Source organism: Choloepus didactylus, chromosome 18 (genome assembly GCF_015220235.1).
Source record: "Choloepus didactylus isolate mChoDid1 chromosome 18, mChoDid1.pri, whole genome shotgun sequence".
Lineage (NCBI taxonomy): Eukaryota > Metazoa > Chordata > Mammalia > Pilosa > Megalonychidae > Choloepus > Choloepus didactylus.
In genome coordinates this window covers 22,984,601-23,000,467 of record NC_051324.1, presented here as the reverse complement: position 1 = coordinate 23,000,467, position 15,867 = coordinate 22,984,601, and the positions used below count along the sequence as shown (strand labels likewise).

Sequence of the window (15,867 nt, the reverse complement as noted above, 5' to 3'; positions counted from 1 at the left end):
TAGGCACTGGTTTCCTGGTTCCCAGTCACACCTACAGACACATTTCTTTCTCTCCCTGTTCTCTCCTTCCCTTGATCTTTTCACCACCCCACCCCTCTCGCTTCGTGCCAGCATCCATCCACTAGGGGAACTTGTGCCCTTGTTTTCCAGCCTCATCAGAGTCTTCTGATCACACAAAGGCAGTCACCCCTGGAATCCAGGGCTCCCCCCTACTCCCTTACCCACCCTGCCTGCACGGTTTCCCCTCCCCTCCAGTGGCCATCTCCCCACTGCCCCCTCGTCTGCCCCAGCTCAGTGGCTCCCCATCCTCCGGGGCACACCCTTCTCCGCCCCCTCCCAGAGAGAGTGGGTGGGCTGGGCAGGAAAAGTAAGCACCCCCCACCACCACCACCACCACGACCCAGTTCCCCCACCGCCCTGAGGCTCCTTCCCCAAGTCCAGCCCTCACCACAAGATCTCCACTAATTGGTTTAATTTATTCGACCAAACAACATTTTGTTATTGCAGATAGTGCCACCTTCCCCGCCCTACTGCCGTTCACCACGCGTGGCACGAGGCTCCAGGTAGTTGACAATGAAATAAATTGAACTAAACGTTTTAGAGGGGGAAAAGTGATGAAATAGAACAATAGTCTAATTTACATGACATTCTCCATGAAGCTATTTTCACTGACGCAAATTATTTTGCTTCATTTCCTCCGCCGCTCTCACCACCACTTTGCCAGGGCTGCTGCCGTTTTCCCCTCCTCTGCCTCCCCTCCTCCTGTGTCTTTATTCTCTAGGTTTAATGCTTGTCCCTCTCTCTCTCTGTCTCTCTCTCTCTCCCCTCCTCGCACCGCCTAATCCTCCACTCATCCTCTGCTCCCCAACCTCCCGTCCTCCCTCAGAGCGGCCCTCAGCGCCCAGGCCAAGGAGGGCAAGGGGCTGGAGGAGAGGCCGGTCTCCGCGCTGAGCTCCCTGAGCTACCGGAAGCGGCTCCCCCTGAAGGACTCCATCGGGGGCTGCGGGGACCAGGGGTCCCTCCTCACGGCGCTGAGCGAGCGGGCCGCCTCCCCCGAGAGGCCTCCCCGCCAGGCCCGCCCGGGCCCCAGGGAGGAGCCAGGCCAGAGCGGGGAGGCCGAGGAGCTGGACGAGTGCGGCTCAGTCCTCTCGGGGGTCGGCAGCCGGGCCGGCCGCGGGCTGCAGAAGCGCTGGGGCTCGGACTTTGACCGGGCCTCGGCCGTCTCGGCGCCCGTCAGCCGGGCCTCCTCGGCCACGCGGCGGGGCTCCGGCGAGGACGGCACCCGCTCGGCCCTGAGCTTCTCGCTCTCGGGCTCCCCCAGTTCCCGCCGCAGCACCTCCCGCCTCGACAGCCTGGCGGGGACCCTCAGCCCGGCCCTGGGCCGGGCCTCAGGCCTGGGCCGCAAGAGCCCCGGCTCCCGCCTGTCCCTGGGCCGCAGCTGCCTGGATGAGTGGGATGATGGAGCCAGCGTGGCCTCGAGCGAGGCCCCCTCGCAGTTCAGCCACCCGGCACTGGCCCGCAGCCTGTCGGTGCCACCCCGGCCGCAAACCGTGACCTCTGCCACAGACGAGCCTCTTGGCTCCAGTGGCCGCCCCGTCAGCCGACACTCCTACCTGGATCCAGACCTGGAGGCCGCCATCAACGAGGTCTTGAGCTACAAGCCCGTCCCATTCAAGCGGAGCAGCCTGGAGCCTGACTCTGATGAGGATGACCGCAAGAGCATCCAAAGTGCTCGCAGCGCCCGGCTGGGTCCCCTGGAGCGGACCGCCAGCATCCGGCGCTCAGCCTCTGCCGCAGACGTCTCTCGGGCCCACGGTGGCCGGAAGAGCCGGAGCAAAAGAAGGAGCAGCTCCACCTCCAGCTCCAGCTCCAGCTCAGAAGATTCCTCCGAGCGCAAGCAGCGGAAGAAGGGGTGCTCTCGAAAGAGCAAGAAGTCTAAATCGAGAAGAAAGAGAAAAGAGACAGAGTCAGAATCCTCCTCGTCATCCAGCGGCTCCACCATGTCGAGCCACAGCCGCTCGAGCGTGAAGAAAGGCCCAGCCACAGAAAGTGAGGAGCCTGAGCAGGGCCGGCGGTCACGGAAGGAGGAGAAGAAGCGCAAGAAAGAGGTGGACAGCCTGATGATGCGGTACCTGTACCGGCCAGAGAGCGACTAGCGCAGTAGGTGGCAGCTGGTGTGGAGTGCAGCATGGCGTGTGCCACCCAGTGTGAACTAACCAGCTCTCCGCCCCACCCTCCACCACCTCAGGCCCCGCCTGGCCTTGGGGAGCCTCCTGGCTACCTCGGAGAGCAAGGGCCAGCTCAGCTGGTTGGTCATTCTGAGCCTTGAGCCAATCAGCTGAACTTGCTGGTGATGTTAACCCCGGCTCCCACTTACCAAGTCCTTACCTTGTGCTTGGTGCCATCCTTGATGCTTGTCACACTTTGTTCATTTAATCCTCACAATAACCCATAACAAAGGCCTGACTAGCCCCATTTTATAGAGGAGGAAGCTGAAGCTCAGAGAGGTTAAGTCACTTACCAAGGTCATACTGCTTGGCAAATGATGTTGCCAGACTCTGGTTGGGGTCCGTTCATCTCTAACACTCTTGGTCTTATCCATTCCCCCACGTGGCGCAGTGCAGAGCATGGGAGCTTTTGTCCATGGCCCAACAGGCTATGCCCAGGAAAGGGCCCTGGCTGACACCCCGGGTGTGGGTTGGTGCATCGGTGGCCACGAGCTATTATGGGGTCTTTTGCTTAGTTCTCTCCCAGCCCTGCAAAGCCACCTCCCTCCCTGGCATGAGTCTCGAGCCTGGGAGTGCAAGGCTCACAGAGCTGCAGCCCACACAGCCCCACACCCAACAGCAGACCCAGGAGATGCTTGACTCCTTCCCCAGCCCACCCACCTGAAGCCCACACATGGGCGTCGCCTTGTTTCCGCTCTTCTTATAAAGTTGTAATGAATAGAAATTAGCAGCTGCTGAGTGACAGCCCCCTCCTGGCTCTCCTGCCTCCCCCAGTTCTCCTCCCTGTGGGGAGGGAGATCTAGCAGTTAGGCCCTTTCTGCCCACACCCCCATCAGGGAAGAAAGGCAAAGCCTGACTCACTGGAATCCCATTATTGCCAGTTCCCCCGCTGGGTGGTGACATTCTGGATCACCCTGGTTATGTGAAGCTGTTTTCGGCATGGTACCCTCCTGGGGCGAGCTTGCTGCTTCCCAGGAGGTACGACCCCAGAGTGCAGACCCCTGGGGCTCGGGCATTTGTTTCCCAGATGCATGAACTAACATACTCCTGTCGCATGCTTGTGGGCCTTTGGATGTGGAGAACAGCTGAGAAGTAAGCTGAGATGGGCTGGGTTATACCAAAAGGAGCCAGTTATGTTGTAAGGAGATGGAAAAGGGTGGAACTTGAACCCAGACCAGGCCTGTGGCCAACCCAAATTCCTCAGGGCCCTGAGCTGCTCTGAGACCAAGCCCTCAGGCTCAGCACTGCTCTCTTGCTCCCCCCAGGTGGCCGCTGGTTGCAGGGTGCTTTGGGAAGAGCAGGCAGCATCTCAGTTGCACTAGGGAGCCACTGTCAGCAAAACACAGTGAGCAAAGACAGGAGTCATAATATTGCGTCTACCAGCTCAGCCTTCCCAGGTTCCCCTGCCAAGTGCCCTGCCCGCCCCTCCCCCCAGGGCAGGAAGTCAGGTGATGGACGGTGGAGAGGGCTTTGGAAAGCAGAGAGGGCCAGACCCTTCCGAGCACCTGAAGAGAGAGACACCAGCCTAGCCAGGCCATCCCATGCCAATAGGTGGATCTCAGACCCCAATGCCCTCAGCCCACTGTTGCCCTTGACCTTTCAACCAGCCAAGAGCCTGCGTATTCCACCAGCCAAGGGCACAGTTCCCCTTGTCCACCAGGAAAACAAGAGTAGTCCTGAAACCCTACAAACCACCACCACCTAGGACTGGATTCACTGTTGGTCGAGTTGGGCACCAAGCCAGACCCTAGCCGGCAAATACGGATCCAGAGAGAGAAGGGCCTGGGGAGGGGGAACCTAGCTGGCACTCAGCTCGAGCTGGCTTTAGGGTGGATAAACGGCCAAGGGGGTGGGGGGACGGGGACGGAATGTTCACTCAGCTTCCATCTGATGCCGGGAAGGAGAACGCAGCATCCAGAGCAAAGGCGAGAGGAGGGGGGCTGCCACCTGGGGCTCTCCCAGCGGGAATTAGTTTATGTACCAAATTGTTTGTGACAGCACTGAGCGGGAGACACTGGCTTGTGGGGAGGAAAGCTTTTTAAACAATTTGGTTAAAATGTTCAAATTTCCAGCCCTGACTCTTGGCCCCAGGGAGGGTGGGCAGCTGCCTGCTATTGGCTCTCTGGCAGCTGTGTGCACGAGAAGCCACTGAGGAGTCGAGTTAAAAACCGTCCAAGGTAGAAGCACGTAAGAGCTCGTGGATCTGCAGAGCAGGGAAGAGAAGCATGGCATCTGCCCCCTCCCCAGCTGCCTGCCACTGTTCCCAGAGTCTTCGTAGAATAGGATTGAAACCTGGCTGTCATTTATCCAGTGTCTGCCTGACAGGCACAGGGATGTGGGAGTGGGGTTTAAACCCCATTTTTAGAAGCACAGGGCCTGGGTTAAGCAGGTTCACCCCGGGTCAGCCCTGCCTCCGGCACCCTGTAGGTCTCCGGCAGCCGCTTCATTTGCATCTGCCTGGACCCCCTCTGCCTACAAAATAACCCCCCTGTCTTTTCACAAAGCCAGTCATTCCTTTGTCTAACAGCAGAACTTTAGCACTGAGTGCTCAGAAATTCTACCTAAAAAACAAATACAAGACCAGTCTCCCACTTATTTAGAATTCAAACAACCGAAAAGCTAAAAAATCCCCCTTTTTTTAACAATGTTGCACAGTCATCATTGAGCTTTATAATTTTATCCCTGAGACACCCCAGAGTCCTTCAGTACCTTTGGCCCATAGAAGTAAGTCTCATTTGTGTTCAGTCTAGTTTGTATTAGATGTGTTTTGTGCGATTCTGATTCCTTTAAAAATGGTAATTCATTCATGAGAAATACGATAACTATTAAGAAGACTGCCCCATTCCTGAACCATTTTGCATAATTGAACATGTATTCTATTAGGCTCTCCCTTCCCCCAGGGAGCGAGAAACCGGCCTCTGCACATCCCCTGGGCCCTCTCCCTGGTCTGCTGGGAGAACTCGGGTTTGGTCTTGTTTTCTTCTCGGGTTACTCGATCTGGAGGCAAAGCAGCCGAGTAGTCAAGAAGCTTTGAGATCTGAGAGTCCCAGGTTCAAATTTACTTTACTGGCTGTGTGTCCTGGGGTAAGATACTTCTGTCGTTGACCAGCTTCCTCCTAATATTTCACAGGGTTATTGGGGAGCATGTGAAAGCAGATAGAGAGTGCCTGGGGTTGGGGCTTCCACAGTCAGAGTTCAGTGACTGTCTTCTTTCTCCTGGTGTCTCACTGACCCAGCTGGAAAGAACGTGGCTCTTTCTTACAGAACCGTTTCCTCTTCTTATGGCTGGGGCTTAGAGGAACTGGTGAAAAGGCTGGTAAACAAAGGACCCTCCTCAGATTCTTAAATCAGAATTGTGAGTCTGAGGCAGCAGGAACCACAGAATCCCTGCCTACTGGAGTGGAACCTCTCTAGGATCTGGAAGCAGAGCTGTCTGTGTTCCTGGGGGCAGGGGGTCAGGCTGCAGCCCCAGGACCCACTGGAATGCAAGGCCCTGGGAGGATGGGGCCACACAGGGCTGTATTTTCTCCACTATGTTGAAATAATAGTGCACTTGAACTGGCAGAGGCAGCTGAGGCAGGGGGTACAGGGGAATGTGGCCCCAAGGTTTTAGGAAAGAAAGAAAAGTGAGGGTGAGTGCAGCTGGAAGATAAGGTCCCTCCTTGATGAGGCCATGTCCCGCTCCTTCCAGGGGACAGTGTTGTCACCCTGCTGGGAGGAGACCTGAAGACTCCAAGAGGCTGGTTATTGTACCAACAAAAGGGCTTTTCCCATTGGGTGGTCATCCTACCCTAAAAGAGAGGTCCTGCCAGCCCCTGCCTTCCTGAGTCTCCATTCCTTGAGTGAGTAGATGATGCCATGGCCAGGGGCAGAAATTCCCGCAGGCCCCAGGAAACCCCGTTAGGAGGAACGTGGAGGCTGGGGATTGTGTGGGAGGAAAACCCCTCCTTCTTAGTAGGACTCTTTGTAGGGATAACTTTCATTAGAGAGCCCCTGCCTTAGACAAGCTGTAATCGGCTAATCACCAGACCTCCAGTCTCCAAGTCAGTGTGGTCCGTGAGCCTCCAGCATCAGAATCTTCTGGGAGGGAGTTGAAATTGCAAAATTCCTGGGTTACACCCAAGAGCTAACAAATTAGAATTTCTAAGAGAAAGGACCCAGGAATCTGCATTTCCTCCTTCCCCAGGTGATTCTTAGGCATTCTAGATTTGAGACCCACTGCTCTACGCATCGCTTTCCTGGGACTTTAAAAGGTTTTCAGAGTCAAAATGGTGTGCTCTTTTATATTTCTTTGAGTATCTTCTGGGAAAGCCAAGGAAGTTTTTAACTTTGCAATTTTCGGCTTTGGGGGAGTGCTGTAACAGGGGTTTGGGGGTCCCTCCAGTGCCAAAGGCTTTGGTGCTGAGGGGTGGGGGTGAGGGGCTCGTTCCTCCGTGACCTTGTTCCTCTCTCTCTGCAGCCCCACCAGCTACTGGAAGTCCCTTGTCCCTGACCGGTCAGACGATGAGCACGACCCTCCCGACAGCACTTCCAGAACCCGATACTCCCACAACTATCTGAGTGACAGCGACACTGAGGCCAAGCTGGCAGAGACCAATGCATAGCCCAGGGGAGCGGCCCGCAGCCCTTTCCACCCACGGCCCCCCGCTGCTATGGGGCCTCTCCCAGGAAAAGTGGGGGCACGGGTCTCCCCCACCCGACTGCTGATCTGCATGGAAAACACCCGACCCTCCTCTGTCAGGGAGACTTTCCAGGCTGTGGGTGTCGTACATCTCCACGCGGATGAGGTGGGGGAAAGAGGAGCTTCTGAAAAGAGAACTTGATGTTCCTCCCTGCTGCCACACTGCCACTTTCTTGGCCTCTACCCTGGGCCAGGGTGGGCAGTGGCAGGTGGCTTGGCGCTGCATGGAGCCAGCAAGTCGACCCCCATTGCAGCCCCCTGCTCAGGGACAGTGGACACATTGCCTCCTGGGACATTCTAGGTTGCTGGGTCCATGGGGAGGAGTTGGGGGAGGTAGCAGCAATCCCCTCCTCCTGGTGTGGGGTGAGGGCTTTCTCTTCTCAGTGCCTGCTGTCTTTTTACTTTTTAATTTAAATACCCAACCTCTCCATCACAGCTGCATCCCCGGGAGTGGGAGGGGGCTGTGGTGGCAGCTGCCCACCCCCGCACCCCCCCAGGAACGACTAGGGGAACTCTCATTTCCATCTTTACTCTTCAGAGAGCAGTCCTTTCTCTGTGCAGCTGACAACACTGGTGAGCAGAGCTGGGTCCAGGTTCTTAAGAGTCAGCACGAGGAGGGGGCTCTCAGGTGCTTCTGGGTTTGGGATGAGCAAGCCCACACAGACGGGGAGTGCATCTGTACCACCGTGAGCTTCCAGCCCCCACCCCATCCCTCTCTGGCCTCCTCAGTGTGTTAAGTGCAATGAACTATTTAAGAATAAACTCTTTCCACCCTTGCCAGTTTGGGGCTTATCCAAGCTCTGCCTCCCTCCCCCTCTGTCCAAGCTGCCTGAACCATGAGCTCAGCTTGAGAAGGAAGGTTTTGGGTTGAGGGCCTGTGATCAGAAAAACCGAAGATGGAAGTTTTAGGCGGTGCTGATGTATCAGACGTGAGGCCTCACCCTGTGCCCTGAGCCTGTGTCATTTTTTTCTTCCAATCTTCCTCCCCACTACACTTATCCCAGATATGACAACATGTGGTCTGAAGGTCCCAGTCCCATGCAAAAAGATTGTCCTGCCAACACCACCAGATTTGGGGGCCCAAGGGCAATGCCTGGTGCCGTTCCCAGCTGCTGTCCCCCTTCTTTCCTGCAATCGGTTTGTACTCATTGGGCTGTGCTCTCTCTTCCCTGTTTACCTGATACATGGAAATAAATGTCCTCTTCCTCCTGGCTATGCCAACTTTCCTACCTGTTCCTTCAGGTGAAGGTAAATTCAGTGTGGTATGGGGGTAGCAGAGGCAGGATTCTGATGGGGTCCTGGGGACCTGCCCTGTTCTCTGATGTCTCTGACCTGCTTCCATGTCAGACCAGTGTCACCCGGAAGGCAGGTTACTGGCGATTATGGAGGCAGAGGTGGTGGGATGAGGGGATTGGCCGAGGAAGACACACACCCACGTTTTATTTTAAGGGCCTTTGGATCATAATTCAGGTTGGCAGAGCCGTCCAGGCCTCGTCCTTCCCTGGCCACCACACTGGACTTACCCCGGCTTAGATGTGGGAATATTGAGGTCTGATTGTTAAAGCTCACCAATCACAGAGATTCTACCCTCTCTAACATTTTTCGAGGGATTCAAGCCCTTCCCACTAGACCGTTTATTAAAATTTTAATTTTAGCCATTCCAAGGGAGACTATTTGATCCAGACTTTACAGAGCCATCTCTGGTCCCAACCCCCTTGGACAAAGGGCCACCTGAATAGGTTGTCTTCTCTGCTCCGCTCATCTCTGCCCTCAAGCCCAGGCCTGCGCTTTGTCCCCTCACTGGCAACTAAGAGTGAACTCAGGCAGAAAGGAAAGAAAAACAGCTCTCCTCCTCTACCTTCTGTAATGTGGCCAACTATAATCCCTGCAGCCAGAAAGGGTTAACTTTGCAGCTGGCAGATCAGGTTCCCTGGGTTGGGGCAGGTAGGTGGGAAAAGGTATCAGACAGCTCTCCTGTCAGGGCCACCCAGAAGGAGTCAAGAAGGGGAAGGAGAGAGAAATCACCCCCAGAATAAGTGGAAGAGAAGTGTAAAATTGGTCCACTGCCCACAGAGCTGAATAGAGAAGGTAATAAAAGTGAAGTTACTGTTTTCTTTTTTTAACTGCTGGCTCCTCATGTTTGGTTCTGTCACCTACATCTTTTACTCCTGCTTTCAAATAGCTTGGTGCATTTTCTGTTTCTCCCAGGAACTAGTGGGACCAACTCCCTACCACCTACCCATGAGTCCCCAACTCTGTTCTGACTCTAGCCTGTGATTTATTGGAAAGTCCAAAATCAACTCCTGTAACCTGGTCTGAGGCAAAGGGCTTTGGTCAAGTCAGACAGCTTATATTATTCACATATTTGCTCATTCATCCATCAGGTAATCTCTCATAACTGCCTGCTATGGGCTTGGCATCATTCCAGGAGCTGGGGATGGATAAGGTCCCTTCCTTCATAAAGCAGATACTCTAGCAGAGGAGTTGACACACAAAATATGTACTGCAACTACAAGTATGTGCAAGCACTTTGGGTGGATAGAGAGGAATAAATCATAGTGGATGTCCTCCAGGGGCTCATGGTCTGGAGCTGGGGCAGATAAATTCCCAAGATATACCAGAAAGATAAAGAAGTTGCTTTGGGCATATTTTGGAGGGAAACATTCTCACTGAAGGGAGCTGAGAAGGCTTTGGAAAGAAGCTGGTATTTTGAGCTGGGGCTTGACCAAAAGGTAGAGCTTCCACAAGTAGATATTGCTGTGATAGACAATGCTGGGAAAAAAGAACTTAAGCAAATGTCCTGAGGCAGGGAAAGACGGGTGGTGCTAGGGAGCCCCACAGGCTGTCTGCAGAAGCCTGAGGTCATTGCCGCACACTGCAAAGTCCTCTCCAAGCTGCAGCAAAGCCCCTTGGCCAGGGTCCTGGCCTCCAGGCTGGGATGGAAAGGATTCCCTCGGCACCAATCCCTGGGAAATCCGGGAGCCTGCAGGGTCATCAAAGCCCAGCTTCATTTGGGGGATGTCTTCAGGGCTCTGTAAGCTTCTGCCCTCACCTATCCACGCATGGTAGCTCTGGTCCCTAAGATGTATGTGATTCCCAAGCAACAGGATGCAAATCTGTTCCTGTGCCAGGCTCAAAACCACCCCGCTAGAGCCTCCTCTCCAATCTCAGAGAGATTAGGAATTGAGTGGCACTGACTCCTGCATAAGAGGTGTGGGTGGGGACCAAAGCCCCGTGGACCTCCCCATGGTGCCCAGAAACTACATCAGCAGGCAGTGAACACTGAACTGCCTCCTTTTGTCCTTGCATCCCCTTGGCAGATTATCCCAGTTGTCCTCCACCCCCCCACCCCCACCCCATGCCTGGTGGCACAGACACTTAACGATTTGCTCCTTAATTGTCCCCCAGCTAGGCTGCGCAGATGCCGCTCTTTAATCTCTCCTGATAAATGAATCGCGCCGCTCCTTTAATCATATGTTCATATCCAAGCCAATTTGAATCAATTTGGCAGAGAGCGTGTTATAAGAGATGCCATGGCTGCTGCTGCCTCCCCCGGGGTCCCAGGGCCACGGCAAAGAGCCCAGGAGGCCCAGTCAGGGCAAAGGTCTCCTACCTGAACAGTGGGGACTTTTCAAAGTCGTCTCATTCATTGCCTGTCCCCCAAGCAGGCCCTGGTGGAACTGAAGGGAGATAGATTCCCAAAGGTCTTAGAAGTGGGAAGGAGGGTGGTGAGTCAGTCCACAGCCTTTCTTGGTCACTTTAATAAAGAGTCCAGTGATCATTCCTGGAAGAAAGTGCTTCCTTAAATCTAACCCTAATCCTTTCTGTTCCCCTTCCATTTCCCCCGAGCTGGTTCTCAGGGAAGCTGGAACACTCCATCACCTTTTATATGGCAACACGTTCCAGGCCAGCCGATGGTCATTTGCCCTTGCCTGCTACTGCTATTGGCTGCCACCTCCTTTCATCTTTCCCTAGGAAGTACTTTTTTCTCAATCCCCCAGCCTGGTGGGCTGTCCCAGATATGCTTGGTAATGTATCAAGTTCTACCGCATTTGGAGTGGCTGCATTTTCACCTCCAGAGTGGGCTAACCCAGGGTCCTTGAGCAGTAGTGAAAGCAAAACGAACAAATGAATAAAACCTGCCAAACTGAGCGTTTCTTCTGCCGCTAGCAGTGCGACCTTGAACAAAGGACTTAACGTCTCAGGCCTCAGTTTCCCCATCTGGAAAACAAGGAGGTATTGGTGACAAGAACCTTTTGGATCCTAAATTCACAGCCCCTCACTGCTGCCAACAGTAGTCCCAATTCCCACCATCTTGTTGCCCTCAATGGGGAGCTAGAGGGACTGTCAGACTGTGCTGATGGGGCTTCACGACTCCCATCAGTGGGCAAAGAGAATGTGTCCTCTGAGTTGGTTTCCGTCCAGCCATCCCATGTGCCTCCTCGCCCTCTGTCATTTTCTCTCCTGGTTCCCTCCCCTGCTCTGCAGGTCCAGGCAGGTGCCCTGCTAGTCACAGGGAAACTGAGGGACATTAGCATATTCATGATTCATTTGCAAGTCCACTTATATCAGAACCCTGGACTCCAGGAGCTTCCAAAAAGCCACGCCCCTTGAAAAGGCAATGCTAATAAACTCCTTTGAGGAGGTGTCAGTGATGGGCCCATTGGTGTTGCCCATTTAATGATCACAGGTGGTGAGGGCAACAGGTCTCCTCTCTCAGCAACCTGGAAGATACGGTTTCCCGCCCTTTTTACGGCTCTTGGAAGCCCAGGGAAGGACTGGCAGGAGCTGAGGTGAGCGAGTATGAAGCTGTGGCAACAACTGGGGCTGAGTGACCCCAACCAGCCTCTTGGTAGTGACCTGTGGGATGTGTGGGAAGATAAAACAAAACTAGTTCTCATTTACTGAGCACTAACCGTGCCCCTAGCACCTAGGCACTTTGCCTCCATAATCTCATTTAACCTTCCTCACAGTTAATTCTGTGTCATTTCTGTTTCATCTGGTGAGGAGACAGAGGCTCGGAGAGGTGATGTTGCCTGGCAAAGCAGCGTCCACAGCCAGAGACCAGCCAGCCGTCCCCACATTCTTCTGGCCACCAATGTCAGGGGATGAAGGAGAGGCAGGAAAGCAGAGAATGGCTGTCACGGTCCTCACCTCCAATGCCTGGGCTCGGGGTGCTCACCAAGGCCCTGCCCTGGGAAGGAAACACTTCTTGGCAATTTGGGGTGGGGGTGTGGGATACCTACCACACGTCTGTGCTGCTCCTGACAATTTTCAGAGCATCCGCCTTGCATCACTGCATTTGTGCTTCCTGTGCACCGTGCCAACAATATAAATAACAATTTCATGTGGCCCAGAATGTATATTTTAAGCTATACTCCAGTCTCATTTCACTACAGTATGACAGAACAATCCAGACTATTCTCTGTGATTTGATATGGGAGGAGAGATTTCCAGAGCAATAGCCATTTTGCAGGTAACAAGAATGCAAGATTTGTTTAAGGTGAATTTTCCAGAGAAATTGAGTCTTCTGTAGTGTAAGCCCCAGTGATGGGTCATATACATAAGAGAGATTCCAAAAAGAATGTGTGCTTTGCAATTGAAGTCAGTGACATAAATCTCCCAGTGGAATACTGATATGTGCAGACAGAATTTGCTTTAGATATCAAAAGTCAGCTATGGCAGTTTTACTAAAAAAAAAACTCAAAAAAGGATATTGCATTTTGACACCATCTAGGCAAATTATATTTGAGGTGGCTTAAGAGTCAAAGAGTTTCCACATTTTAATAAATTTTTATATGTTTTGTGTCATGTCTGTGATCTGACTAGATTAGGAAAAGAAGCAAATGGATTTAGGGAAGAGAGGACGCTAGGGAATTTGAAATTGGAGAATAAAAGAAAAGAGTTTTTTTTTTAAAAAAAAAAAAAGAGTCTGGTATTGGGGAGAGGCAGCCAACAGCTCAGAAACATTACGTCTTTGAAAGGCAGGTCATTGACTGGTTACTAGTCAAATATATAATTGTACGGGATGAAATAGGCTCTCATGATTTTTTTTTAATTGAGGCAAAATTCATTTTCCTCTTTTAAAGTGTATGATTCAGTGACTTCCAGTACATTCTCAATGTTGTGCAACCATCATCACTATCTAATTCCAGAACATTTTCATCACCCCAAAAAGAAACCCCATACCCATTAAATAGTCACTTCCCATTCTCCCCTTCCCCCAGACCCTGGCAACTACTAATCTACTTTCTATCTCTATGGATTTGTCTATTCTGGACATTTCATATAAACAGAATCATACAATATCTGGCTTCTTTCACTTAGCATGTTTTCATGGTTCAACCATTTTGTAGCATGTACTAGCACTTCTTTGTATGCTGAATAATATCCCGTTGTATGGGTATACCATATATTATTTATGGACAAATCAGTTGATGGCTGTTTGAATTGTTTTTTTACCATTATGAATAATGCTGCTATGAACATTTGTGTACAAGTTTTTGTTTGGTCACCTGCTTTCAATTCCCTTGGGTATATACTTGGGATTAGAATTACTGGGTCATATGGTAATTCTGTGTTTTACTTTTTGAGGAACCACCTCTTCCACAGTGACTGCACCATTTTACATTCCCACCAGCAGTGTATGAGGGTTCCAATTTCTCCACATCCTTGCCAACATTTGTTATTTCTGTTGTTTTTTTTTTTTATAGCCCCTCCATGGCTATAAAACCCTGGGACCTGGCGTTGCTTGCAGGTTGGCATCCTTGCTTGACAGCTGCTCTCTGGCCCCCAGGGGACCACTGTCTTCTCAAGAGCACTGGAAAGTGGGTCTGGTGGTGAGTGGTGCTGCCCTGGAAGGTTCTGTCCCAGAAACACAGGCCTCATGGCCTGCCTCTGTGGGCGCAGAGCTGCTCTGTGGGGGCTGCTCTTCCTGGTGGACACACCCTCGGCCCCTGGGCAGGATTTAATGGTAGAAAAAGGTCCTCTGCCCCTAGAGACTGATGAACTAAACCTAGAAAACCAACTAGAAAGTGAGGCAGTCTTACATCTCTGTTACTAGGTTCTTACCCTTAAGTTGTAGACACATGCCAAAAGTACATGTAAAAACATGGATACACAGTGAAATATTAAAAGGGATCTCTGAAAACTATAAATAGTTTTATTTTGGGATGTGGGGTTATAGATCATGTATCTGTGCTTTTAATGTAAGGTTTTTATACTTTTTTTTTAAGTCATTACAGATGTGTCTGTGCCAAACACCAAAGGCGACTTCAAATTGTTCTATCAATGTGACTATACGAGTAGCTTTTTCCCAGAATTTCATATATAGAAATAGTAGCCATTGGGGGTGGGGGGTAGTGGTAAACCATGTGGCAAAGCTGCTTAGAAACTGCTTAGCTCCCTTACTCAGGAAAAGCCGTTCTTAAAGCAGCAGGCATCTCTCGGCACGGCTGATAGTAGAACTGGACGAGGAACAGATTGGAGGGTGGAACTTGAGCAGGGTATTTAGGGGAGAGAGCAGGGGAGGGAAGAGAAAGGCATCTAGACGGGACCTTCCCACACAGCCTGAAGCCCTGCAGGAGGTGGGTTTGGGTGAAGAGGTTTGTGTTGGTAAAGCGGCTGGTGGTAGAGTGGGGTGCAGTGAAGCCAACGGTTGACAAGGTCACTTAGGATCCTTGTGTTATGGTTTTTACATTGTGTCTTGGTTACATACTTTTTTTTTTTTAAAGATCTGTGAGGGTGGACGTAGCTCAATGGCCAGGCTTCATGCCTGACTGGCAGATTTGTGCTTCTACCTGGTTCCATGTGAGAAGGGTTAGCCCCTTAGGGAAAAAATCATTGACCAGTGAGTTTCTGTGAGAAAATGAGAAGGTGAGGCTGTTAGAAGCGGAAGCCTGTGGGTTCAGGCATCCCAGAAGGCCTGGCAGGAGTAAGTCCTCTGGGGTTTGGGTGCGATCTTCATCTTCCCCACCCCCACTCCTTGCTCCCCAGTAGAAATCAGCTACAAATCTCAGCTTGTTGGGAACAGATGGCCTTGGCTGACGAATAAGCCACCGCAGGCTGCTCCACCTGTTCTTGGGCTGGAATAAGCAGCTCGAGACAAACATCGGCTCTGAAATAACTCATGGCAGCGGGTGATGCGCAGGCACAGATTCCAAAAATCTCTCAAACAGACCCCCTCCAACCCTCTCCCTCCTCCCCAACCCCTAGAGGCCATGGGAAAGGTAATGGAGCGGAGAAGACAGATAGAGCCCCGAACTGAGCAGGACACCCGTCCTAGCTGGTAGGCCACAGGGGAGTAGGTGGAGGGCAGGGCTGAGGCCTGTGGCTGCGGACGGGACTGGGGTGGGGGGTGGAGTAGGCGTTCTCCTTGGCAGAGTAAGAAATTATTTCCTAGGAGCACATAGAGAATGTGGGAATACTTGATCCATGGCAGGACCAAGGGTGAGGAGAGCCAACCAGTTGGGGATAGTAGAGAACAGAGAATTTGGGATGCATTTGAATTCGTTCATTAAAGGCATGATATGCAAATAGGATCCAGCTACCAGCGAATCTTAGCAGCTCCAACAGCTCTGCCAGCAGCTGCTGGGGCTTTCTCTGCCTGAGTCTGTCATTCTGTGGGTTTGGCTCAGCCTCTCCTCACCTCCCTGGTGAAGTCAGCTGGACTAATGTGCCCTGGCAGGGCAGACGAGCCTGTCGGGGCAGTGACAGTGCAGGGAAGCAGTGCTGATGGGCGGTGGGGTTTGCCTGGCTGGGATGGGGGTCCAGCTCATGGTGGAGTCAACTAGGAAACGATAGGGATTGAGAGAGCAGAGTGAGGCTGACTACTTTCATGGGGTGCCTCGGGCAGGCGGCTCCCCTCATCAGGCCTGGTGCACTGGAGGAAGGTCCCTGCTCTCCTCCTTGAAACTGGTTCTGCTCATAGAGGTACCAGGGCCCCTCCACCCCCACCTC

At 52.5% G+C, this 15,867-nt stretch overlaps 2 protein-coding genes across 10 annotated transcripts in view; both read left to right on the top strand.

Annotated features, from left to right (window-relative positions):
- The window catches only part of MYO18A (myosin XVIIIA), a 95,408-nt gene extending 88,542 nt beyond the window's left edge, over positions 1-6,866 (top strand). For 6 of the 9 annotated variants that reach the window (XM_037807914.1, XM_037807912.1, XM_037807913.1 and 3 more), the window contains one exon: positions 6,688-6,832. In XM_037807914.1, the coding sequence (XP_037663842.1) occupies positions 6,688-6,832 (145 nt within the window). Of the gene's footprint in view, positions 1-6,687 lie in introns of all 9 variants that reach the window. The other 3 variants (XM_037807910.1, XM_037807909.1, XM_037807915.1) reach the window with 1 other exon arrangement.
- A 114-nt stretch (positions 6,867-6,980) lies between these two features.
- TIAF1 (TGFB1-induced anti-apoptotic factor 1) lies at positions 6,981-8,124 on the top strand. The gene is given in 3 exon segments (XM_037807917.1): positions 6,981-7,634; positions 7,636-7,665; positions 7,667-8,124. Coding segments are annotated over 3 exon segments (768 nt in total). The 5' UTR covers positions 6,981-7,010; the 3' UTR covers positions 7,781-8,124.
- Positions 8,125-15,867: the final 7,743 nt, after the last annotated feature.